Source organism: Alosa pseudoharengus, unplaced genomic scaffold, assembly GCF_046254945.1.
Source record: "Alosa pseudoharengus isolate Yale_2024_CS ecotype anadromous, Long Island Sound unplaced genomic scaffold, YU_APseudo_1.1 YU_APseudo_1.1_scf_26, whole genome shotgun sequence".
Lineage (NCBI taxonomy): Eukaryota > Metazoa > Chordata > Actinopteri > Clupeiformes > Clupeidae > Alosa > Alosa pseudoharengus.
In genome coordinates, this window is record NW_027468701.1 from 1,588,435 (window position 1) to 1,606,466 (window position 18,032).

The 18,032-nt window shown below is 41.0% G+C and overlaps 1 protein-coding gene across 5 annotated transcripts in view; it reads left to right on the forward strand.

Annotated features, from left to right (window-relative positions):
• LOC143099263 (ornithine aminotransferase, mitochondrial) overlaps positions 1–18,032 on the forward strand; it is a 132,306-nt gene that overhangs the window by 100,641 nt on the left and 13,633 nt on the right. For all 5 annotated transcript variants that reach the window (XM_076262357.1, XM_076262359.1, XM_076262358.1 and 2 more), the window contains 2 exons: positions 2,579–2,692; positions 6,461–6,605. In XM_076262357.1, the coding sequence (XP_076118472.1) occupies positions 2,579–2,692; positions 6,461–6,605 (259 nt within the window). The remainder of the gene's footprint in view (positions 1–2,578; positions 2,693–6,460; positions 6,606–18,032) is intronic.

An 18,032-nucleotide genomic window follows, 5' to 3' on the forward strand; every position in this document is an offset into this window, starting at 1 on the left:
ACAGTTTTGAATGAAAGTCTGGCAAGTCTGATTTACGTTTACAGTTACCTTATAAAGACAGCTTTATTTAGTAGCTTAGGCCTACTCTGCCCTACAAAGGCAAAAGACCTTAACTCGCCAGAGTGTGCAACTGAGAAAAATGACTTTAAAGTTTTTTTGTTGTCCAGCCAATTGTATGATAGGTAGGACACTGAAAATTTGCCAAGTAATTGTCATAATGAATACATGTATCTACATGAAAAAAAATCAGCTCAAACTTGACCTTTGACCCTTATTTGGAAGTTACTGTATTCTGCCTTTGCATTATCTGCAAAACAATAATGGGTCATACAAAGGCAAAATACCTTAACTTCTAATTTATTGACCATTTGGACTTTTATCACTCTATAGAAACATTTATATGATGACAATGATAGCCTTAAGATAACATTTAGTGAGTTTTGTCTAGTAAGGCTTAATATTAGGCCTCCATCAACAGAATATTTCAGAATACAAAATAATGAGAAGGCTACACTGGAACATTTTAAAACTTTATCGTTGTACTTAATTGTAAAATAACACTTTAAGAGCCAGAAAACCAAAAAAACAGCCACAACATTATCCAAGCCAATGCCATTGGAAACGTATGCAATTACAGGAATTTTGCTACTCATCGACACATAATAATTTACTGTCTGTGTCGTGCGGGCTGCGGAGGAGTCACACATTGATTGTTTTTCTTTCTTGACAAATTAAAGGGACATCGACTTAAGGACATGCTGTGTAGTTTTGTTCTTATGGGAGTCAAATATTTTGCAACCAACACTGTCTAGCTTTAGCTAATAGCTTACCCATAGCGACACTTAAAATTGAATGACAACATCCGAACAACGTTGCACTTTGATAGATTTTAGGCTAGCTAGCCTGCACATAATTATATTGCGAATGGGCTTGCTGAAAACTTGTGATGGATTTAAACAATGGATTTGTCTTCTCAGTGGATGTTGTTTTCCCAGTGGATGTTGTTTTCCATGGATTTTTTTAAAGGTAAGCTGCGATCTAAGTTCTATCTGCGGGGTTGGTTTGTGTGCGACATGTTCTCCTCGCCGGGGAGGGACGGGGAGGTGTATCTGAGGCGTCCCCAACCCACTCGCTTTGTTTTCTGCCAGTGAGTGGACTTGCAGATTGGCAGGCCACTAGCCACCCTGTATGGCACGAGAAAACGTGTACTAGGCTACTAGTTAATAGTATCCAGGCTTTGAGACATTTATGGTGTCTTACAGTTGCCTGGCACAGCATCGATCATGTAGGCTATTTGTGGATCAGGAACAGTTGTGCATCGCTAGCTAACTAGGCTACATCCTAGCTGAATTTCACAAAATCTGAAGTAGTTAATGCTAGATAGTAAAACAACCACTGCAACATTTTCTTTTCACTTTATTGAAGTGTGGATGAAGTGCTTCAATTAGGCCTACATACGATACATAGGCATAAGACACTCTGCCTTTGTTTTACCCACCACCAATGTTAATATGGTTTGCTGCACTGAAATTACGGTACACTGTAACTTAATTCCAGCGTTCTATAGAGCCGCGAAACAAAGCTAAAGAACCGCAACTGATGTTACGGGCTTCTGCCTTGGTTTTTCCCTCTGCTTTTTGAAGTTACGGCAAAAACAGCATCTTATTTTTATAAGAAAACAACAAAATTGACTCAAGATATTTGTCCACATGATAAAATTGATGCCCATTGTTCCAAAAATGACAAAAACTCATTTTTGACAAAATTGAAGTTACGGCCTTTTGCCTTTGCACGGCAGTACTGTCCACCAAATGAAGACCGCAGCATAAGCAACATAAACAACCAGCAACTGTGTGTCTCTTGTAGGCCTATTCATTTTTATAACCAACAAATATATAGTTGGGCAAGTTTATTTAAATTATCTTCATCTATATAATGCTGCCCTATGGAGCACAGTTACCAGCAATAATATTCAATACTCCCACCTGCCTCACCATTCTCTTCATCAAGGATGGGACTGGCATCGCCACCACCACCCTCTGAAGTGGTGGAATTGTTATTTTTCTTACCCTTTCCTTTCATAGTTTCCTATTCGAACCAAGTTCAAGTCAGTGAGTTTGATAAATAAACATTAAGTGCCAAAAAAAGAGGTTTTAGATGGAAGTTTCTGGAGCTCTCGCCAAACATGTCTACTCCTTCACACCCATGGCTCCGCCCCCCCTTGTTATCATTATTTTAGTATGTAAACAAATAACAGGCACTTAATGATGGCAACCAAACCTCATGCCTGGTTGCCAAGCTAAAAAAGTTAAAAGTTAATGTTGAGCCCTGGTAGCATCGGTGCACCCAAAGCCACAAAATGCACAAGTCATGGTCTATAGCAGGGGTAAAACTGTAGACCATCGTAAGTCATTCAAATGTAAATGCTCTGATTGTTGGTAAACTCCATGCAATGACAGATAATCAGTGTTGCATTGTTGATTTCCTTGTTTGCCTGTTCTTTGATGAAAATGATTTTCTGTTTCTGTTCTTAGTGTTTCTGTTCTTAGTGTTGAATATGTGTGTGTTTGTGTGTTAGGTATCAGCTGTGCTTTGCGATGATGAGGTGATGTTGACCATCAAACCTGGAGAGCATGGCTCCACTTATGGAGGAAACCCTTTGGCCTGCAGAGTTGCTATTGCTGCTTTAGAAGTGAGTTTTCTTCCACATCACCTGTCAGTCAACATTTAATTTTACAGATATGATCATCACCAATAAATTGGCTCACAAATGTACAGTCACGAACTCGTAATCGGTAAAATCGGGAATTTAGAGGGCCAGTGTTTGCTCCCAAATGGATATTATTCTATACATTGCAGCCTGTCTAACGAAGTGTTATTAGGGGTCCAAGAAGCGCATCGCACATGCACAATACCCCCACCCCCCCCCCCCCCCCCCCCCCCCACACACACACACACACACACACACACACACACACACACACACCACCATAGATGCAAACAGCTTGCTTTTTAACTTGGGTGACTTGTGTAAATCGTGGGGTGGGGGTTAGGCTAGAGAAGACTGCTGGTCAAATGTCCGGTGCTTCCGTCACTGGTCTGATTTGCAGCATAATTAATCATGGAACCGCAGGCCACTAGAAAAAGGAAAAAACAAACGTTTCCCCAATCAGGAAATATTTGCTAATTTGGCGTCATCAAACATTGAGGCATAAAATGAAGTGGTAGGTTAGTGGCATGAGCGTTTATTCAATGAACTGGAACCACCCAAGTTGCACAGATTTCCTTAGTAGGCTGAGGCTGATTCAGTACTGTGGTGAGCTCTGAAGCCAGACTGATATAATTCTTGGATTTTGTTCATATGCAAGAAGGCACCAATTTGTTTGGACACTATTTTGTCTTTGTATCAGCTGGTTTTGGCAAACAGTGCCCCGTTTGCCTACCAGAGGGAAGGAGGTTTAATTAAGTTTGTGACCAGGATGTGAGGGGTCGGCAGAGATTTTTGCTGCCTTTTTCCTGACCTTGGACCGGTACAGGTCCTGGATGAAGGGAAGGTCCGCTCCAATGATCCTCTATGCAGCCCTAATTGTCCATTGCAGTCTGGCCCTGTCCCGTTTGGTAGCTGACCCAAACCAGACAGTGATGGAGGTACAGATGACAGACTGAATGATGGCTGAGTAGATACAGTCAATATGGGGAGACCATTTTAGGTCCTATGAAATGGTTGATCCCAGATGATATTGACTCGCTCACAGTCCTTGGTGGCCCTGTCAGTGCTTTGTAAAATGTTGCATTAAGACCACTAAAAGTCTACACGAAATAAATGTGAGCATCTGAGCTAAAGTTCATTCCCAAACACCTGCTACTACACCCTAGTTTCAGTCTTCAATTTCTTGCATTTCAACAAAAGTGCCTCAAGTAAGGAAGAGCATGGTTTAGGCTTCAAAGGCTTAAAGTAAAGTAACTGATCATATTTGTAAAATGTTTTGCATGCATAAATGGGGAGTCATTAAGCATAAACTGCTCACAATGTAGTTTGTGTCAATATACAGAACAAAGACCTCTTTTGTTCTTACATTCCCCAGGGGGCGCGCACCCCAGTTTGAGAACCACTGTTCTAGTAGGCTACTAGGCTATGCTAACAGGTGTCCATAAAGCCTATGACCTCTTCAAAAATGCCTGATAACTTCAGGCACAGAAATTGTCTTTGTTTTAAGCCCTGAACCATGTTCAAATTAAAAGTCAATGTGGATTGCACACACCCAAACGATAATGTGCAAAGCATCCGTGTGATATTCTTTACTCTTTAAGCATCCTACCCTCCACATTCACACACACACACACACACACACACACACACACACACACACACTGCACCCCTGAAGTAGGCTACCCTGGTTGTGGCCTGTTTACTTTGGCTTGTAGAAACTCCTGGGGGTACCCTGAACACACATTTTTGCAGTCTGCATACATGAATTATGATATACTCTCACACTCAAACCTTGACTCTAAGCTGATCCATAGGTCAATGGTAAGTCATCCACCTGCATCACAGGAGATCCAGGTTCAAAACTCACCTGACACATTGCAAAAAAATAAAATCTAACCAAGTGTTGTTAATCTTATATTAAAGGTGTTATATAAAGGTATACCATTTTCAGTTATTTTTGGCGACTGTAGAGCGCCCCCTAGAGTCGCAATATATTTATATTTTACTCTGCTGTTTTAAATAGCCTACTTTTTGTAGCTTGTTTGTTGTGGAGGCGAAGGATTAATCTCCAAAGAGCTATATCTACTGACAAGGTAATGTTTCACGGTTCTCGCAAGATCTTCTTCGGGTCGACTTTTTGAAGTTGCCTGGCTGGTTCTCTTGTTAGTGACTCGCTACGGCTATGCTATTACAAGTTTGTTTACCATCAAATAGGCTTTGTAAAGGTTATATAAAGGTGAAAATCTTGCATAGTGTAAAAAATCTATTTGGTATTGTTTTTAGTATGAAGAGACTAACCTAGTGCTCTCTCGAAAGATCATTTTGACTTAATTTAAGAAGACTTTGGTAACACTTTATTTTAATGTGTCGCTGTTACAGTGTACCTACCTAATTAGGTACAGTGGTACAACCTGTGTAACAACATGTACTGTCAGGTACTATCATTGTACTTGCATTATGTATTTGTGGGTACCTACATATAGTTGTTACATTGTAATACTGAGTGCTTTTACAAAACTTTGCCAATTTGTCTAAATTTTCATCCGAGGCAAAGAGCTGACCTGAGACCTGCTGGATGGGGTAAATCTGGTCATGATAGATTTGATATACAAACCATTCTTAGCTCCAACCTGTGCTGCTACAACCTTGTTACTCTTTGATACAGTAGAATAAACCTATTAAGTGTACCAGTTAATTACTTACATGTACATATGACATGTATGTTGTGTTGTGTCTTCGATGTCTTGGAACAGGTCTACTAATTCACTACATAGTACATATATCAACTGTGTTGGTACACACTTATTGCTCTTTGATACAGTGGCTCAAACCCATTAAAATGAAGTGTACCAGTTAAGTACTTACAATTACATATTACATGTATGTTGTGTCATTGGTGTCTTGGAACATGTCTGCCATTACCCTACATACTGTAGTACATGTATCAACTGTGTTGGTACACATGTATTACTCTTTTGATACAGTGGAATAAACCCATTAAAATAAAGTGCACCAGTTAAGTACTTACATGGACATATTATATACATCCTGTCAATGATGTCATGCATCCTGTAATTGATGTGTTGAAACGTGTCTGCTGTTACACCACACAGTACATGTGAATTAGTAGACCTGCTCCAAGACATCGAAGACATAACATACATGTCATATGTATGTAAGTAATTAACTGGTACACTTAATAGGTTTATTCCACTGTATCAAAGAGTAACAAGGTTGTAGCAGCACAGCTGTTACATGTACACTGAAGACAATGAGGCCTTGACTGGAACTAAGAATGATTTGTTTATCAAATCTATCATGACCAGATTTACCCCATCCAGCAGGTCTCAGGTCAGCTCTTTGCCTCTGATGAAAATGTAGGCAAATTGGCAAAGTTTTGTAAAAGCACTCAGTATTACAATGTAACAACTATATGTAGGTACCCACAAATACATAATGCAAGTACAATGATAGTACCTGATAGTACATGTTGTTACACAGGTTGTACCACTGTACCTAATTAGGTAGGTACACTGTAAAAGTGACACATTAAAATAAAGTGTTACCAAATTTCCATTTCACTCCACTTCAACTGCATTGTTTTTTTAATCAGGGCAGCAATTTTCAGATTGCATTGTGTGCTTGGGAAAGGCCTTTAAAGGTGCTTTGTGTAGAAATCGAGTTGAACATGGTGTGTTGTCTTCCATTGACTTACACATATATTCAATACTGCGTCTTTTCTAATTGCAGGTCCTGGAGGAGGAAAAACTGGCTGAAAATTCTGACAAGATGGGCCAGCTGCTTAGGACTGAACTGATGAAGCTACCTAATGATGTTGTGACCACTGTCAGAGGGAAAGGATTGCTGAACGCCATTGTTATAAAGGAAACTAAAGGTACCAACCATGTAAATCAGACACTACTAGATCAGTGTACAGTGGGCATCACTTTCAAATGGCCACTTCAGTCGCGCATTACGAGGCGTGAAGCTGCGTGAAGCTTTAGTACCACTTTCAGCCACTGTGCGTCGCTCTGCCACTGTACATCGTTCTGTCAGTAGCCTGACTGCCGCCCCCTCTGAAAAAGCAGGAGGCTACCAAACATAATTGTTACCGAGAGGTGTCTTAATTTGCCCTACTTCTTGACTGCAATGTAGTCAATTGACTGCTTGACATGTCATTTTTATTTTTCTGTACAATAAACAAATACATCTGCTTTATGCCGCAGAATTACATTCATATTTGGCTGACTGCAGACGCGCTACTTCCCTCTCGATATTCCAAGATTAAGATAGTAGCCTATACAAAAGTAGCCTATGCATACTGTCATAAAAAATTCGTTAAAACGAATAGCTATTTGCAATTTGACAAAACACTGGTCCTCATTTTGCGAATGCGAGGACGATATGAGCCTGTTGCATTTAGTTAGATGTCCGAGTCACGCATGTTTGAAAACCACTGGCTCATAATCACAATAATTTAACACACGACAGTTGGATAGCCTACTTCATCATGTCCCCATGCCTACATTTTTGTGAGTAGCATAGAGATCGTTAAAAATAATAAAGTAGCCTATGTCTCTCCGTTTGGGACATCGAAAACTTATATTTTTAATAGGGTAGGCCTAGACTACCGTCGGAGATGATGACTGGCAAAGGCCTCGGGATAACACGTTATCTCCACTATCATCAGTCATGCCCCTTGATCAAAGTGGGGAATTAAATAAAAGTTTGAGAACCACTGGCTTAACAAGTTACCTGCGGTCCAGAGCAATATTCTGATGATCGGCGATGATATCGGCAAATGTTTGTTTTCCAAAGTAAGAATTTCACTTGACCATGCACCTTCGACAATGAATAGCTCATTACACTTGTTACTGTTAAACGTAGGCCTAACTGGTATCATTACAAACATTATTCTGTGTCCTAAAACTGGCATATTTTATGGCATTGTGTCATGTAAATTCGTTGCAAAATCTAGAGAAACACGGGGGACAATTGAGACACACATTGGATTGTGTTATTATTTGAACATTCCACACATATCCACAGCTGTGGTAGGCCTATCAGGGGCAGGAGGATTACTGTTAGCGCAGGCTTTATATAAAATTCTTCAACAGAAGGCCTCGAATGCAGGCTTGCCCTGTGGTGTGCGCAGCCTACAGTAAATAACAGACCCGCCACAATGTGCGGTATGATGCTTTTTTACAAGCAAGATGTTTTTGGTGCCCTACGCACACTGCATGTTCTTAAATAACAATGATCATCAGTAATATTCGACCATTAATTTGTGTAAATGGGCAAGCGTGACCACCTTGATTGGCTGATGATTGTAACGCGGGCATGATTCCAAACACCTCCCTTACGATAATGAGTGACAGGTGACAGGTCTCAGAATGCGTGCGCTACACAAGGACGGAAGATGATGAATAACTGGGGCCGTAGGCTATTCAGAAAGGCTTTTATCTTACCACTAGGAGTAGGCTACTCCTAAATCGCACTAAAAGATTTTAGCTTGGAGTTTTCTCTTAAAAGTTATTCACAAAGCCTTTCAGACAACTCCTAAACTAGGAGTGAGTCTTCGTTGCTATAGATGACGTCATTACTCATGCACGAGCTTGACTGAAGTGACCACCTTGATTGGTTGACGATTGTAACGCGGGAATGATTCCAAACACCTCCCTTCCGATGATGAGTGACAGGTGACAGGTCGGAGAATGCGTGCGCTACACAAGTAGTGAGAAGGACGGAAGATGATTAATAACTGAATAAAAAGGCCTAGCCTAAATGAATAAATAGTAAGGCAAAACAAATAGCCTAGTAGCCTAATGAAACATAGGCCTATGGATTGATGCAGTACCTTTGCAACATTATTAAATTAATCTGTCACCATATGCCTAGGCTACGTTTGCAAAGAGAACATTTTAATTTGATTCACAATGAAATGTTACATTTAATTTACATGTTAACAATGAGTAGTTTTGGTTGTTGTTGGTGGTGTTATTGCATTCCTTTTATGAATGCAAAATTGTTCCCTCACGATTGGAAGCTCCTGTTGCCGCATAGCGCATTTCAAAACATCGCAGCGTAAAATGCCACAAAAAGCTGTTTATGAATAGGTCTTAGTGAGTTAGGAGTCCTCTCGAATTCTTTTAAGCTGTCCCAGACTTTTAGGTGCTACTTTTAGGTCTAAAATGTACGGAGCCCTCCGGGTGACATGGGGAAAAAAAACATGGGTTAGAAAAAAAAAAAAAAGTAATGGGGAAAAAAAACATGAAGAAAAAAAAAACGATGCACTTTTGCGGGATCTCATTGCGGGATCTCGCAAAGTTTTGCGAGATCTCGCAAAACTTTTTTTCTACTTTTGGAACTTGCTGGGCTTCCTACTTGACCCCAATAGGCCCACAAACCACTACCGCCAGATGGCAATCGTATCATGATACTATGATTGCTCTATCACTGTTGCGTGTTGTGGGTTTTCTGGACACATTACATAGGCCTATGACACGGGAGGGAGAGGGAGACACCTGCGTGCAGACACGCACACACGCAGGCGCGTAGCAAGCGTGGGGGATGTGGGTGTTATAACGTACACAGTTTTGCTGGAACACCCCCACACTTTTTGTCAGATTAAATTGAAAGTAAAATATGGAAATAAACGCTCCCGTAAAGAGTTGGAACCGTATCTATAACGAACACACAGAGACACAAATAGGTCTGTTGATTTGATTGAACGGTCATCCAGCCAATCACACCAAGTTAGGTGAAGAACCAGAGCCGCTCTGATCAAATTCAAAGTGTACATTGTAACGTCTGCAGTGAGCAGATTTCAGATAGAATTGAAATGATAATTGTTACCGCATTATGCTAATTTAGTAAACCAAAATTCACTGTCTGACTGACAGTTTTTGCCACAATGCAGGGAGTCAAAGTGAAAGCGGGGTGCGTGCACCAAGGCACCTGTTTCTGCAGGAAAACCTTTGGCTACTGTTCTCAGAGCATTATGCTTTCTCTGCCTATGATCTGCAGCTTTTCTCAAACTATGGGCCTCCTCAACAATGAACCTACTACTGCTCCACGTAGCCGCGAAATTAAGTTATGCCCGGTGCTTCACACATCTGCTCATTTGCAGCATACTGTAGTGAATGGCGTTTATTGGCCACAACGGCTACGCCCCCACCATGTGGATTAATTGCAGTAGGCTGCAGGTGAGGTGGGACACCTGTGGCTTGTTGGGGGCGTGTGATTGTTGCTGGTAAAGGGGAGATAAAGAGAGGCTGAATTTGGACACGACAGGACTCTTGGCGTGTTGATTAGTGCGGCTGGACGGGGGGCATTCCGCAGCACGCCAGACGTTGTGGATTACTTGCGAACGTTGTGGATTACTTGCGAACATTGTGGATTACTTGCAAACACTGTGGATACTTGCGAACTCTGTGGATTAGGCTACTTGCGGACTCTGAATTATCTCTGGACACTTACGGTCAGTCTCATAACGCTCCAGGCTGGAGCTGCTGTACGGACTAAACCAGTACTTTCTCAAAGCCGGTCATAGAACCCTGTGATCTAGCTCAGTCTACTGATTGCCTTGTTATTGCAGTCTAGTGTGGCCTACTGTGTGTGTGTGTGTGTGTGTGTGTGTGTGTGTGTGTGTGTGTGTGCGCGCTTTGAGTTTAGCCCCCGGCCGGGGTTAATGGCCAGTCCCTTCCCCTAGTTTAACTCGGCCATAGAGAGGGCTAGTTTAAGCGGGTTGTATAAATGCGGGGTGGTTGTGTGTGGGAGGTAGTGGTGTATTAATTAGGCCTAATTCTTGTGAATAAACTGTGAAAAGTAAATCCCGAGTTGTGTGTGTGTGTGTAACTCCTCCTCCGACTACCAATAACATAATTACAATACTTATTCATTTGGTGTCAACTATATAGACATAGCCCAGTCAGCACACATACAGTACGTCTCCAAGACGCTTGGAAAGGAACAGCTTAATTACATCGCGTTCCATTTAGAACGTTTTATTTGATCTGATCTTACAAACGGCGGCGTCAAGACACATTTGAGTTCTACATCGGAGATAGAACGCTTATGATCGATCATGCAATGTGTGCGTCCCTGCAGCAAGTGAAACTGGAGGTAACGTGGGCTAGAAGCAACAATAGTTTAAACAACAACGTGGCTTCCTGTAACTCAATGGAAAAATGCATAGAAACTGCTAATCATAATCTTTAAATTGACATTAATTAAGCTGGCTATATGCAACACAATTTATATATATTCCCTTTGCATATGTTTGGGTAGACTTCAAACGTTTTTGAATTTGAGCTTACAGTTCTGTGTCCTTTACATTTATTTAATAGGTATTAGTGATACCCAGGGTGCGATTTGTGTAAAAAACAGAGGGGGGGATGATTTTGAATATGTTTGTAACCCCCCCCCCCCCCCAAAAAAAAAAAAAAAATGAACGAACGATTCATAGCCTAGTAATTTCATGGCTAATAATAGCCTATATTAATTTTGCCAACTTTGTAACATTTACCTTTAGCTTAGTTTTAGTTTACCGTTGTGTATGACTTTAAACAGCGAGTGTGCTCAGCTCTTCTAATGCAGGGTTGGACTATGTTTTGAGAAACATACATTCACCTTGTTCACCCATCTGAAATGACTCCTCTACCTTTGCTGCCTCCATCCTTTCTGTATTTGTTATGTAAAATGTTGTATATGATGACACTGAAGTCTTGAGTTAGTGAATTGGCTAACAGTGTTAGTTGGTATACAAATAGCCTACACATTGCGCTACACGCTGCGTAGGCTGCGTGCATTCTCTCTCCTGCAGATTTGCGTTCAGTAGCCAAGTGCGTAATATTGTAAAAGTTGAAAAAATAAATGTGTTTATTGAAGCCTACAGAAAATAAATAGCTTACTATCATGCTGTCAGTTAATTGGCTACACTGCAGTGAAGAGTTTGGAGAGTGAAGTTATAGGGCAACTTGAAGTTTTATGAAAATAATTTACGAACATATGGGCCATAAGCTTCTATTTCTTGCAGCTGTTAAAACACCCGCTAGATAGTTTAAATACCCACCAACATTTGTTTTTGCTGTACAGATTATTTCTGTAAGTTATTTGTCTACTAGGCCTAGCCTACTGGCTGATTTATCAAACGAGTGCTTTCTCGTTCGTCCTCCGCAAACTACTAGGTGTTTAAAGTAAGACGATATGCTGCTCTGAACGCGTTTCATGTTTGGTTCAGCGCTGTTTTCCCTGCGGAAGTTCCCGCACTAAAATGTTGAGAGGGACTGAAAATGTTACAATGTTTTTATGTTCGATGACGTTCAGAAATATGCGAAATAAGTCTGCCAGAAGGCTACTGAATAGCCTACTATGATGTATTGACACTGAAGATCGCTAGAAGATCGCGGGCGGAAGACATGCGACAATTGGCAAGGGGAGGGCCATGTCTTTTTTAACAATTCTGTCGGAGGGTCATTGAACAATTTCTAGCAGGCAAGGGAGGGTCATGCAACTTTTGACTGAAGCACTCAAAATTCCTCTGGTGGCCCCTTCAATAAATAACGAACAGTCCCTAGATTGCTGCTGGGCTATATGTCTTGGTTCATGTCCGTTCACAACTCATTGCCGTCAAACGCGTAGCCTATCTCGCGGTTGCATCCATTACAAACAAACATGCAATGTGAACGTCTGGGATTGGGAAGAGCACTAAATGCTCTACTGAATAAGCACGAAGTCAATCCTTTAAATGAAAAACACTCTTTAATAATCAAAAAAATAAACCGCTAATGAAGTAAACTTGTGACCTTAAAAAATTGTTTATTGCCTGTAACTCTGTGATAACAGGACGTAACAGGAAGGCATTTGGCTGAGCAACGGAGGTTAATATGCTCTATATTTTGTCCAAATGATGTCTGTCTATCATCGTTGCACTCGGAGAAAACCAGAATGTTTAATTTGTCCTGCGTTTCTTCTACGGCTGCAAACGGGATTCACTCGCAGTTAACCAAATATTTCTTTATTAGGGCAGGGCAGGCATATTTCTGGCTATTAAATTATTTCTAAACCAGTCTGCTAAAGTCTGTAGTGAAGTCTGTGTAGAGTTTTCCAGGCTCCATTTCTTTTTACGAGACACCCTGCTCACTTGAGCCATCTACCGGTTGTTTGGGTTGTTGCAGCGTCTCACTGGGAAAATACAAATTAAAGTCGCGTGATACCGCGTGATCCCACGCGCGGACCGCGAGTGAAGCTGGCCAAGTCGAAGCACTGCCCACTGTACATACTGCATAGCAGTAAAAAACATCTTTGTCACCTGTCAAATGAAATGAATGAATGCATTTTATCTGATGTACTGAATGAATGCATTTTATCTGAAAGTAATAGTGGGGCAAATAACCTGAGTGCACTTTGTAATAAAAGAATGAAATTTGGTACACTTATAGCCAAAAACAGCTCTGGTAGTCTGAGCGAATTATGGTTGAAGGTATTTCAGGTATTGCCTATAATGCCAATCCTTACCAGGGTGGAAGTAGTTTTCTTTTGTACCACAATACAATGGATATTGGGCCAAAATGGTATGTTAGAACATCATGATGTTAGGCAATATCTCCCAAGCTGGTTAGAGGATCTTTATCAAACTTGGTATACTTACTCGTTACTTCATGAAATTAGTTAATAAAGTTAATGAGTTAATAAAGCCTACATGCAATGATTAGGTACTAAAGGTCATGGGGTCAAAGGTAAAGGTCAAATTCTTTCAAGTTATATGAGGCTATAGCAGGCCGTCAAACAAATGACAATTGAAATTATGTGGTTTGCGTCATTAGTGATTACACAACGTTTGCATTCCAAAGTTTTTTCAAAACAAGAAAACTATTAAAGCAAACTTTCTGTATAACAAGATCTTGATAGGTTTAGTCTTTTACTCCAATGCCCTCTTTTAAACCAGGGGAAATCAAAACATGAGTTAGAGCCCCATTTTGGGCCGATCGGTGCCAACTGAGGACACCAAACTTTATTGTTATTTTCTGATAGCTATATGGAGAGTTGGAATTTCATGGCGGCCACGACGGCCATGGCGTTGCGTTGGCCGTGATACCCCTTTGAAAATCGGAGGTTCACAGGCCACTGTGGCCTTGGTGCCCCCTTCTTTCAATATTTTGCTTTGCATCCCACTAATAGCGATTTGTATTTAGCCTATGCCCTGTCAAAATAATCTTAGCATTCACAGCGCAAATTTATTTAGTCTTTTACGCAGTGGAGAAAGTGACCGCGCACGATAAGAAGAAATTCACCCATTCTTCTGTTGAACTATGGGCGAAGTAGCCTACACAGATATCACATGTATCACATCACATGAAAGAGCTTTTTCTCAGCTTTTAAACTATGTTAGCCGCTGTGGTAAACGGTTCAGGAGAAAATCATATTTAATCATACAATTCTAAAAACTATCAAAATGAACAGCAGACCTTACCGAACGCAAAGCTGTAAAGCATTCCCCTGTACAGTTAGCCGTTCCAGAAAAATCTGAAAATCTGAAAGAAAATAAATGTTAAATATAGCCTAGATATCTGTGAATATTAAAATCAGATGATTTACAGCTCTATGTATGTCATGTTTCATGTTTTTATAATGTTTCATACAGTGATGTAAGTCTACTGCTGTGAATAGGCTAAATATAACTTGGATCATTTGTCTGTAGCCTACTGTATAGTTAACTTTGGCCTTGGTGCTGTGACGTGTGGTCTTTGTGCCCCCCGCCAAATATGCCCAACTAAAGGCCAAGCGGCATTGCCCCTAAAATTATGAAATAACACTAAAATGCATCATGGACATATGGAACTCACAACTGAAGCACTCAATATAAAGGTATCCATACACCCGATTTATCTATTATGTATGGGCAGCAAAGTCATAAGGAAAGTGGGAAATGTTAAAACCCATGTTAGTTGACATCTTGAGGGTATATGCTTTCAGAAAATATGATTTGGGTGGGACCAGTGTTTGGAATAACACCGTTTAAAAGAACAGCGTTAGGTAACGAGGTTATTTTTTCAGTAACAGGGTAATCTAACTAATTACTTTTCCCGTCGTTACTGGACGTTAAATGTGGTGCGTTACTATGCATTGATTGAATAAACTGTTTAATCCGAAAGCACCTCTGGCTCACAGCTAGTGAGGAGGTGGGTTAATAACGACGTAAGCGATTATGATTGGCTAAGGCAGAGTCATGTTTCATGATGGCCAATCAGAGCCAGTGTTTTTACACACTTGCCAGCACACGCGGCACACGCAACTTTTTTTTTTAACAGTAACGCAAATAGTTACTTTCCCTGGTAACGAGTTACTCTTATCTTATAGGGCATAAAAAAACTGTTCACGAAGACGATTGTTTTCGTCACTTACCAAGGCACTCGCAATTTTGTCCAAACACCGCAACTTTTTCGCAAATTTGACCAATCAATCGTAGTTTCACTGTGAAATTTCACCTACCACAACAGTCCCTCGCGCAGAATATTGAGCCAGATGGCACACTTACTTCTGCATATGACACCAAAGACTGCCCTAACGTGTTCATTCCTCTGCAGTTTTGATGACAGTAAATAGAAGGCTAATGTTAATGATCTGCTTACTTGCATCTCTCAACCTTGTGTTGCTAACCTACCTAGGCTATGAAAGTAAGTTAATTAAGGCCTACTTGGTTTACTGACATTTGAGTAGGCTATGCAACCCATTGGCAAACGTTTACCTGGATATGTAGATTGCTAGCTTGTGGGCTTACAGTGGGTCCCAGTTAAGTTTGGACGGGTTCCTTCATGAGTCACGCACCCCATTTTCTCAGCAGAAATGGCACAAACTGCAGTTGACACAAACAACCACAAGGTGTCACTTGGGAGTTCTGCCACTATTATTTTTGCTGCGACTTGACTTAACTGCTTCCATGGCGCAGTGGGCCATTACCAAACATATATGATAATACAATAGCTTGAGTTTATATATCTTATACCCTATTTGTCACGGTTACTTATAGATTTGATAGTGTAACGATAAGCGAATGAGACTCTCAGCGGGGGCACGGGAACTTAAATTGATCACGGTAGTTTAAGCTTACACTTAAACAGACAAAACATTCTAATATGAAAATGTAGATGCAATTGTTGTAAAATGGTGCAGCTCCTTTAAGAAAGCCCTGTGCGCAGGGATGGAAAGAGAGAAAGCAAGAGGGGATGTGTGTTAGAACTTAGATGCGTGTGGAAAAAGTAGACGTGCTGTTGAGACTGGAGCGAGTCATATTCAAAATAATGCAAAAAATAAATCCGCAGATAAAACCAATTATCCTTATTCTTTGCAACCGCAGCATGCCTGCTTGCCGACGTTCAAACGAAAAAGATATCAAAGCACCTTTTGCGTTTGAATGTAGCACAAATTTTTTTTTAAACAGCTGGATAAATGATTTAGCTAATTGATTATAGCCTGCACACCAGCAATTGTTGAACATTTACCTGTACAAGACAGTAGCCCAGCCTAACAAGCATGTTGCATGTTGTAGGCCTACTGTAGAAATTTCAATTAAATTGCAACCACAACATGCCTGCTTGTCGACGTTCAAACGACAACGAAAAAGATATCAAAGCAACAAGAGGGTTGAGTCTGAATGACACAGAGTTCAGATTCATATTGCTCCTCATAACCATCTATAAAAAAAGTGTTTTTTCTTTTCTTTTTGAGCACGTCCGAATCCCAGGACATAACGCACTGGACCTTATAATAGGCTCGAGATATAATTCCAAAGGGGGCAGATAGGGGCCTACTGCACTTAAAACTTAAAAAGATTGAACGAAGCTTTCCGAAATTTGAAATTGCGATCAGTGACTGGCATCGGGTGAAGCTTTTCGAAGTTGAACAGGCTATTAAAAACTATTTGCGCACCTCAATGTCACAGGAGAGACTGGGCTCTCCCTTCTATGAATTGAAAAAGACGTTATGCTACCTGCAAACTGGCCTATGATTTCATTGCTGAGTTTGCGGCAAAGCAAGACAATGTTTCAGAATGAGTCAGGATATGGCGAGTCAGTGTCATTTATTTGTCCAATGCCTACAGACCAGTTTCCATAGTGCACATCTTATCAACAGTTTGAATGTCGTGTGTGTTTCTGCTCATTGACAAATACCGTTCAGCACAATGATTCATGCCCAATTAATTTCCCCTGTTTTTTACACTATTTGGTTTCGTGATGTAGCCTATGATAAACACCATATGGCCAAATATGTGACTCAGCTAATGTTATAGGCTATACAATTTCCCCTCTTAAAGACAAGCTGGTGTAGCTTATTAGACTAGGCTACTAAAATGCACCGACGGTAGCCTTGGCTATGTGTAAAGTAAGCTATTGCATGATTTCATGCATGTAAGTTCATGCATCTGTCAAGTTCGCACAGGGCCTCGCACCATCTGTCAAGTTCGCACAGAGCCTCGCACCCCCTTGCGACGGCCCTGCAGCTCCTCCTAAGACAGCGAGGATAAAGTTAAAATACGCGATAAACCCGGGAAAAGTTGACAGGTTTGTTTCGGTCCCGGTGATTATTTGTGAAATTGTGCAAACGACAGCCTTTTCCAGGCATTTCAAGGAAGCTGTCGTAGCATGCAAGCTCCCAAATTGACCCAGTAGCCTACAGAAGGCATCAATAAATTGTTGGGACTGGGGAGGGTCATGCGTTTTTTCTCAATCACTTTGGAGGGTCATAGAAAAATTTCTTGCTGGTGAGGGAGGGTCACTTCTTTTTTGACTAACGCTCCCAAAACTCCTCCGGTAGCCCCTTAAATAAATAACGAACAGTCCCTAATTGATTATAGCCTGTAGGCCTACACCAGCAATTGTTGAACATTTACCTGTACAGGACATTCACAGTAGCCCAGCCCAGACATGTGGACTCGAGTCACATGACTTGGACTCGAGTCAGACTCGAGTCATGATTTTAATGACTTCAGACTTGACTTGATAAAAATCTGCATGACTTGCGACTCGACTTGGACTTGAATACTATTCACTCGAGACTTGACTCGGACTTTGCCTCTTTGACTTGTGATGACTTGACATGTCTCGAATCAAAAACTAAATTTCCTGATCGTGGACCAGTCACCCCAGAGACGCTTTCCTCCGCGACTAAAAAAAAAATTAAAAATAAAAATAGCGGAGACAAGTGGCCAGAGCACAGTTCAGTGCTGCCGCTACCCCCACACGTGTTACGCACTGTGTGTAGGGCACCAAGAGACCGAGGAAGGACCAATATTTAGCCAATAAATAGTAGCTTTACTGCAAAC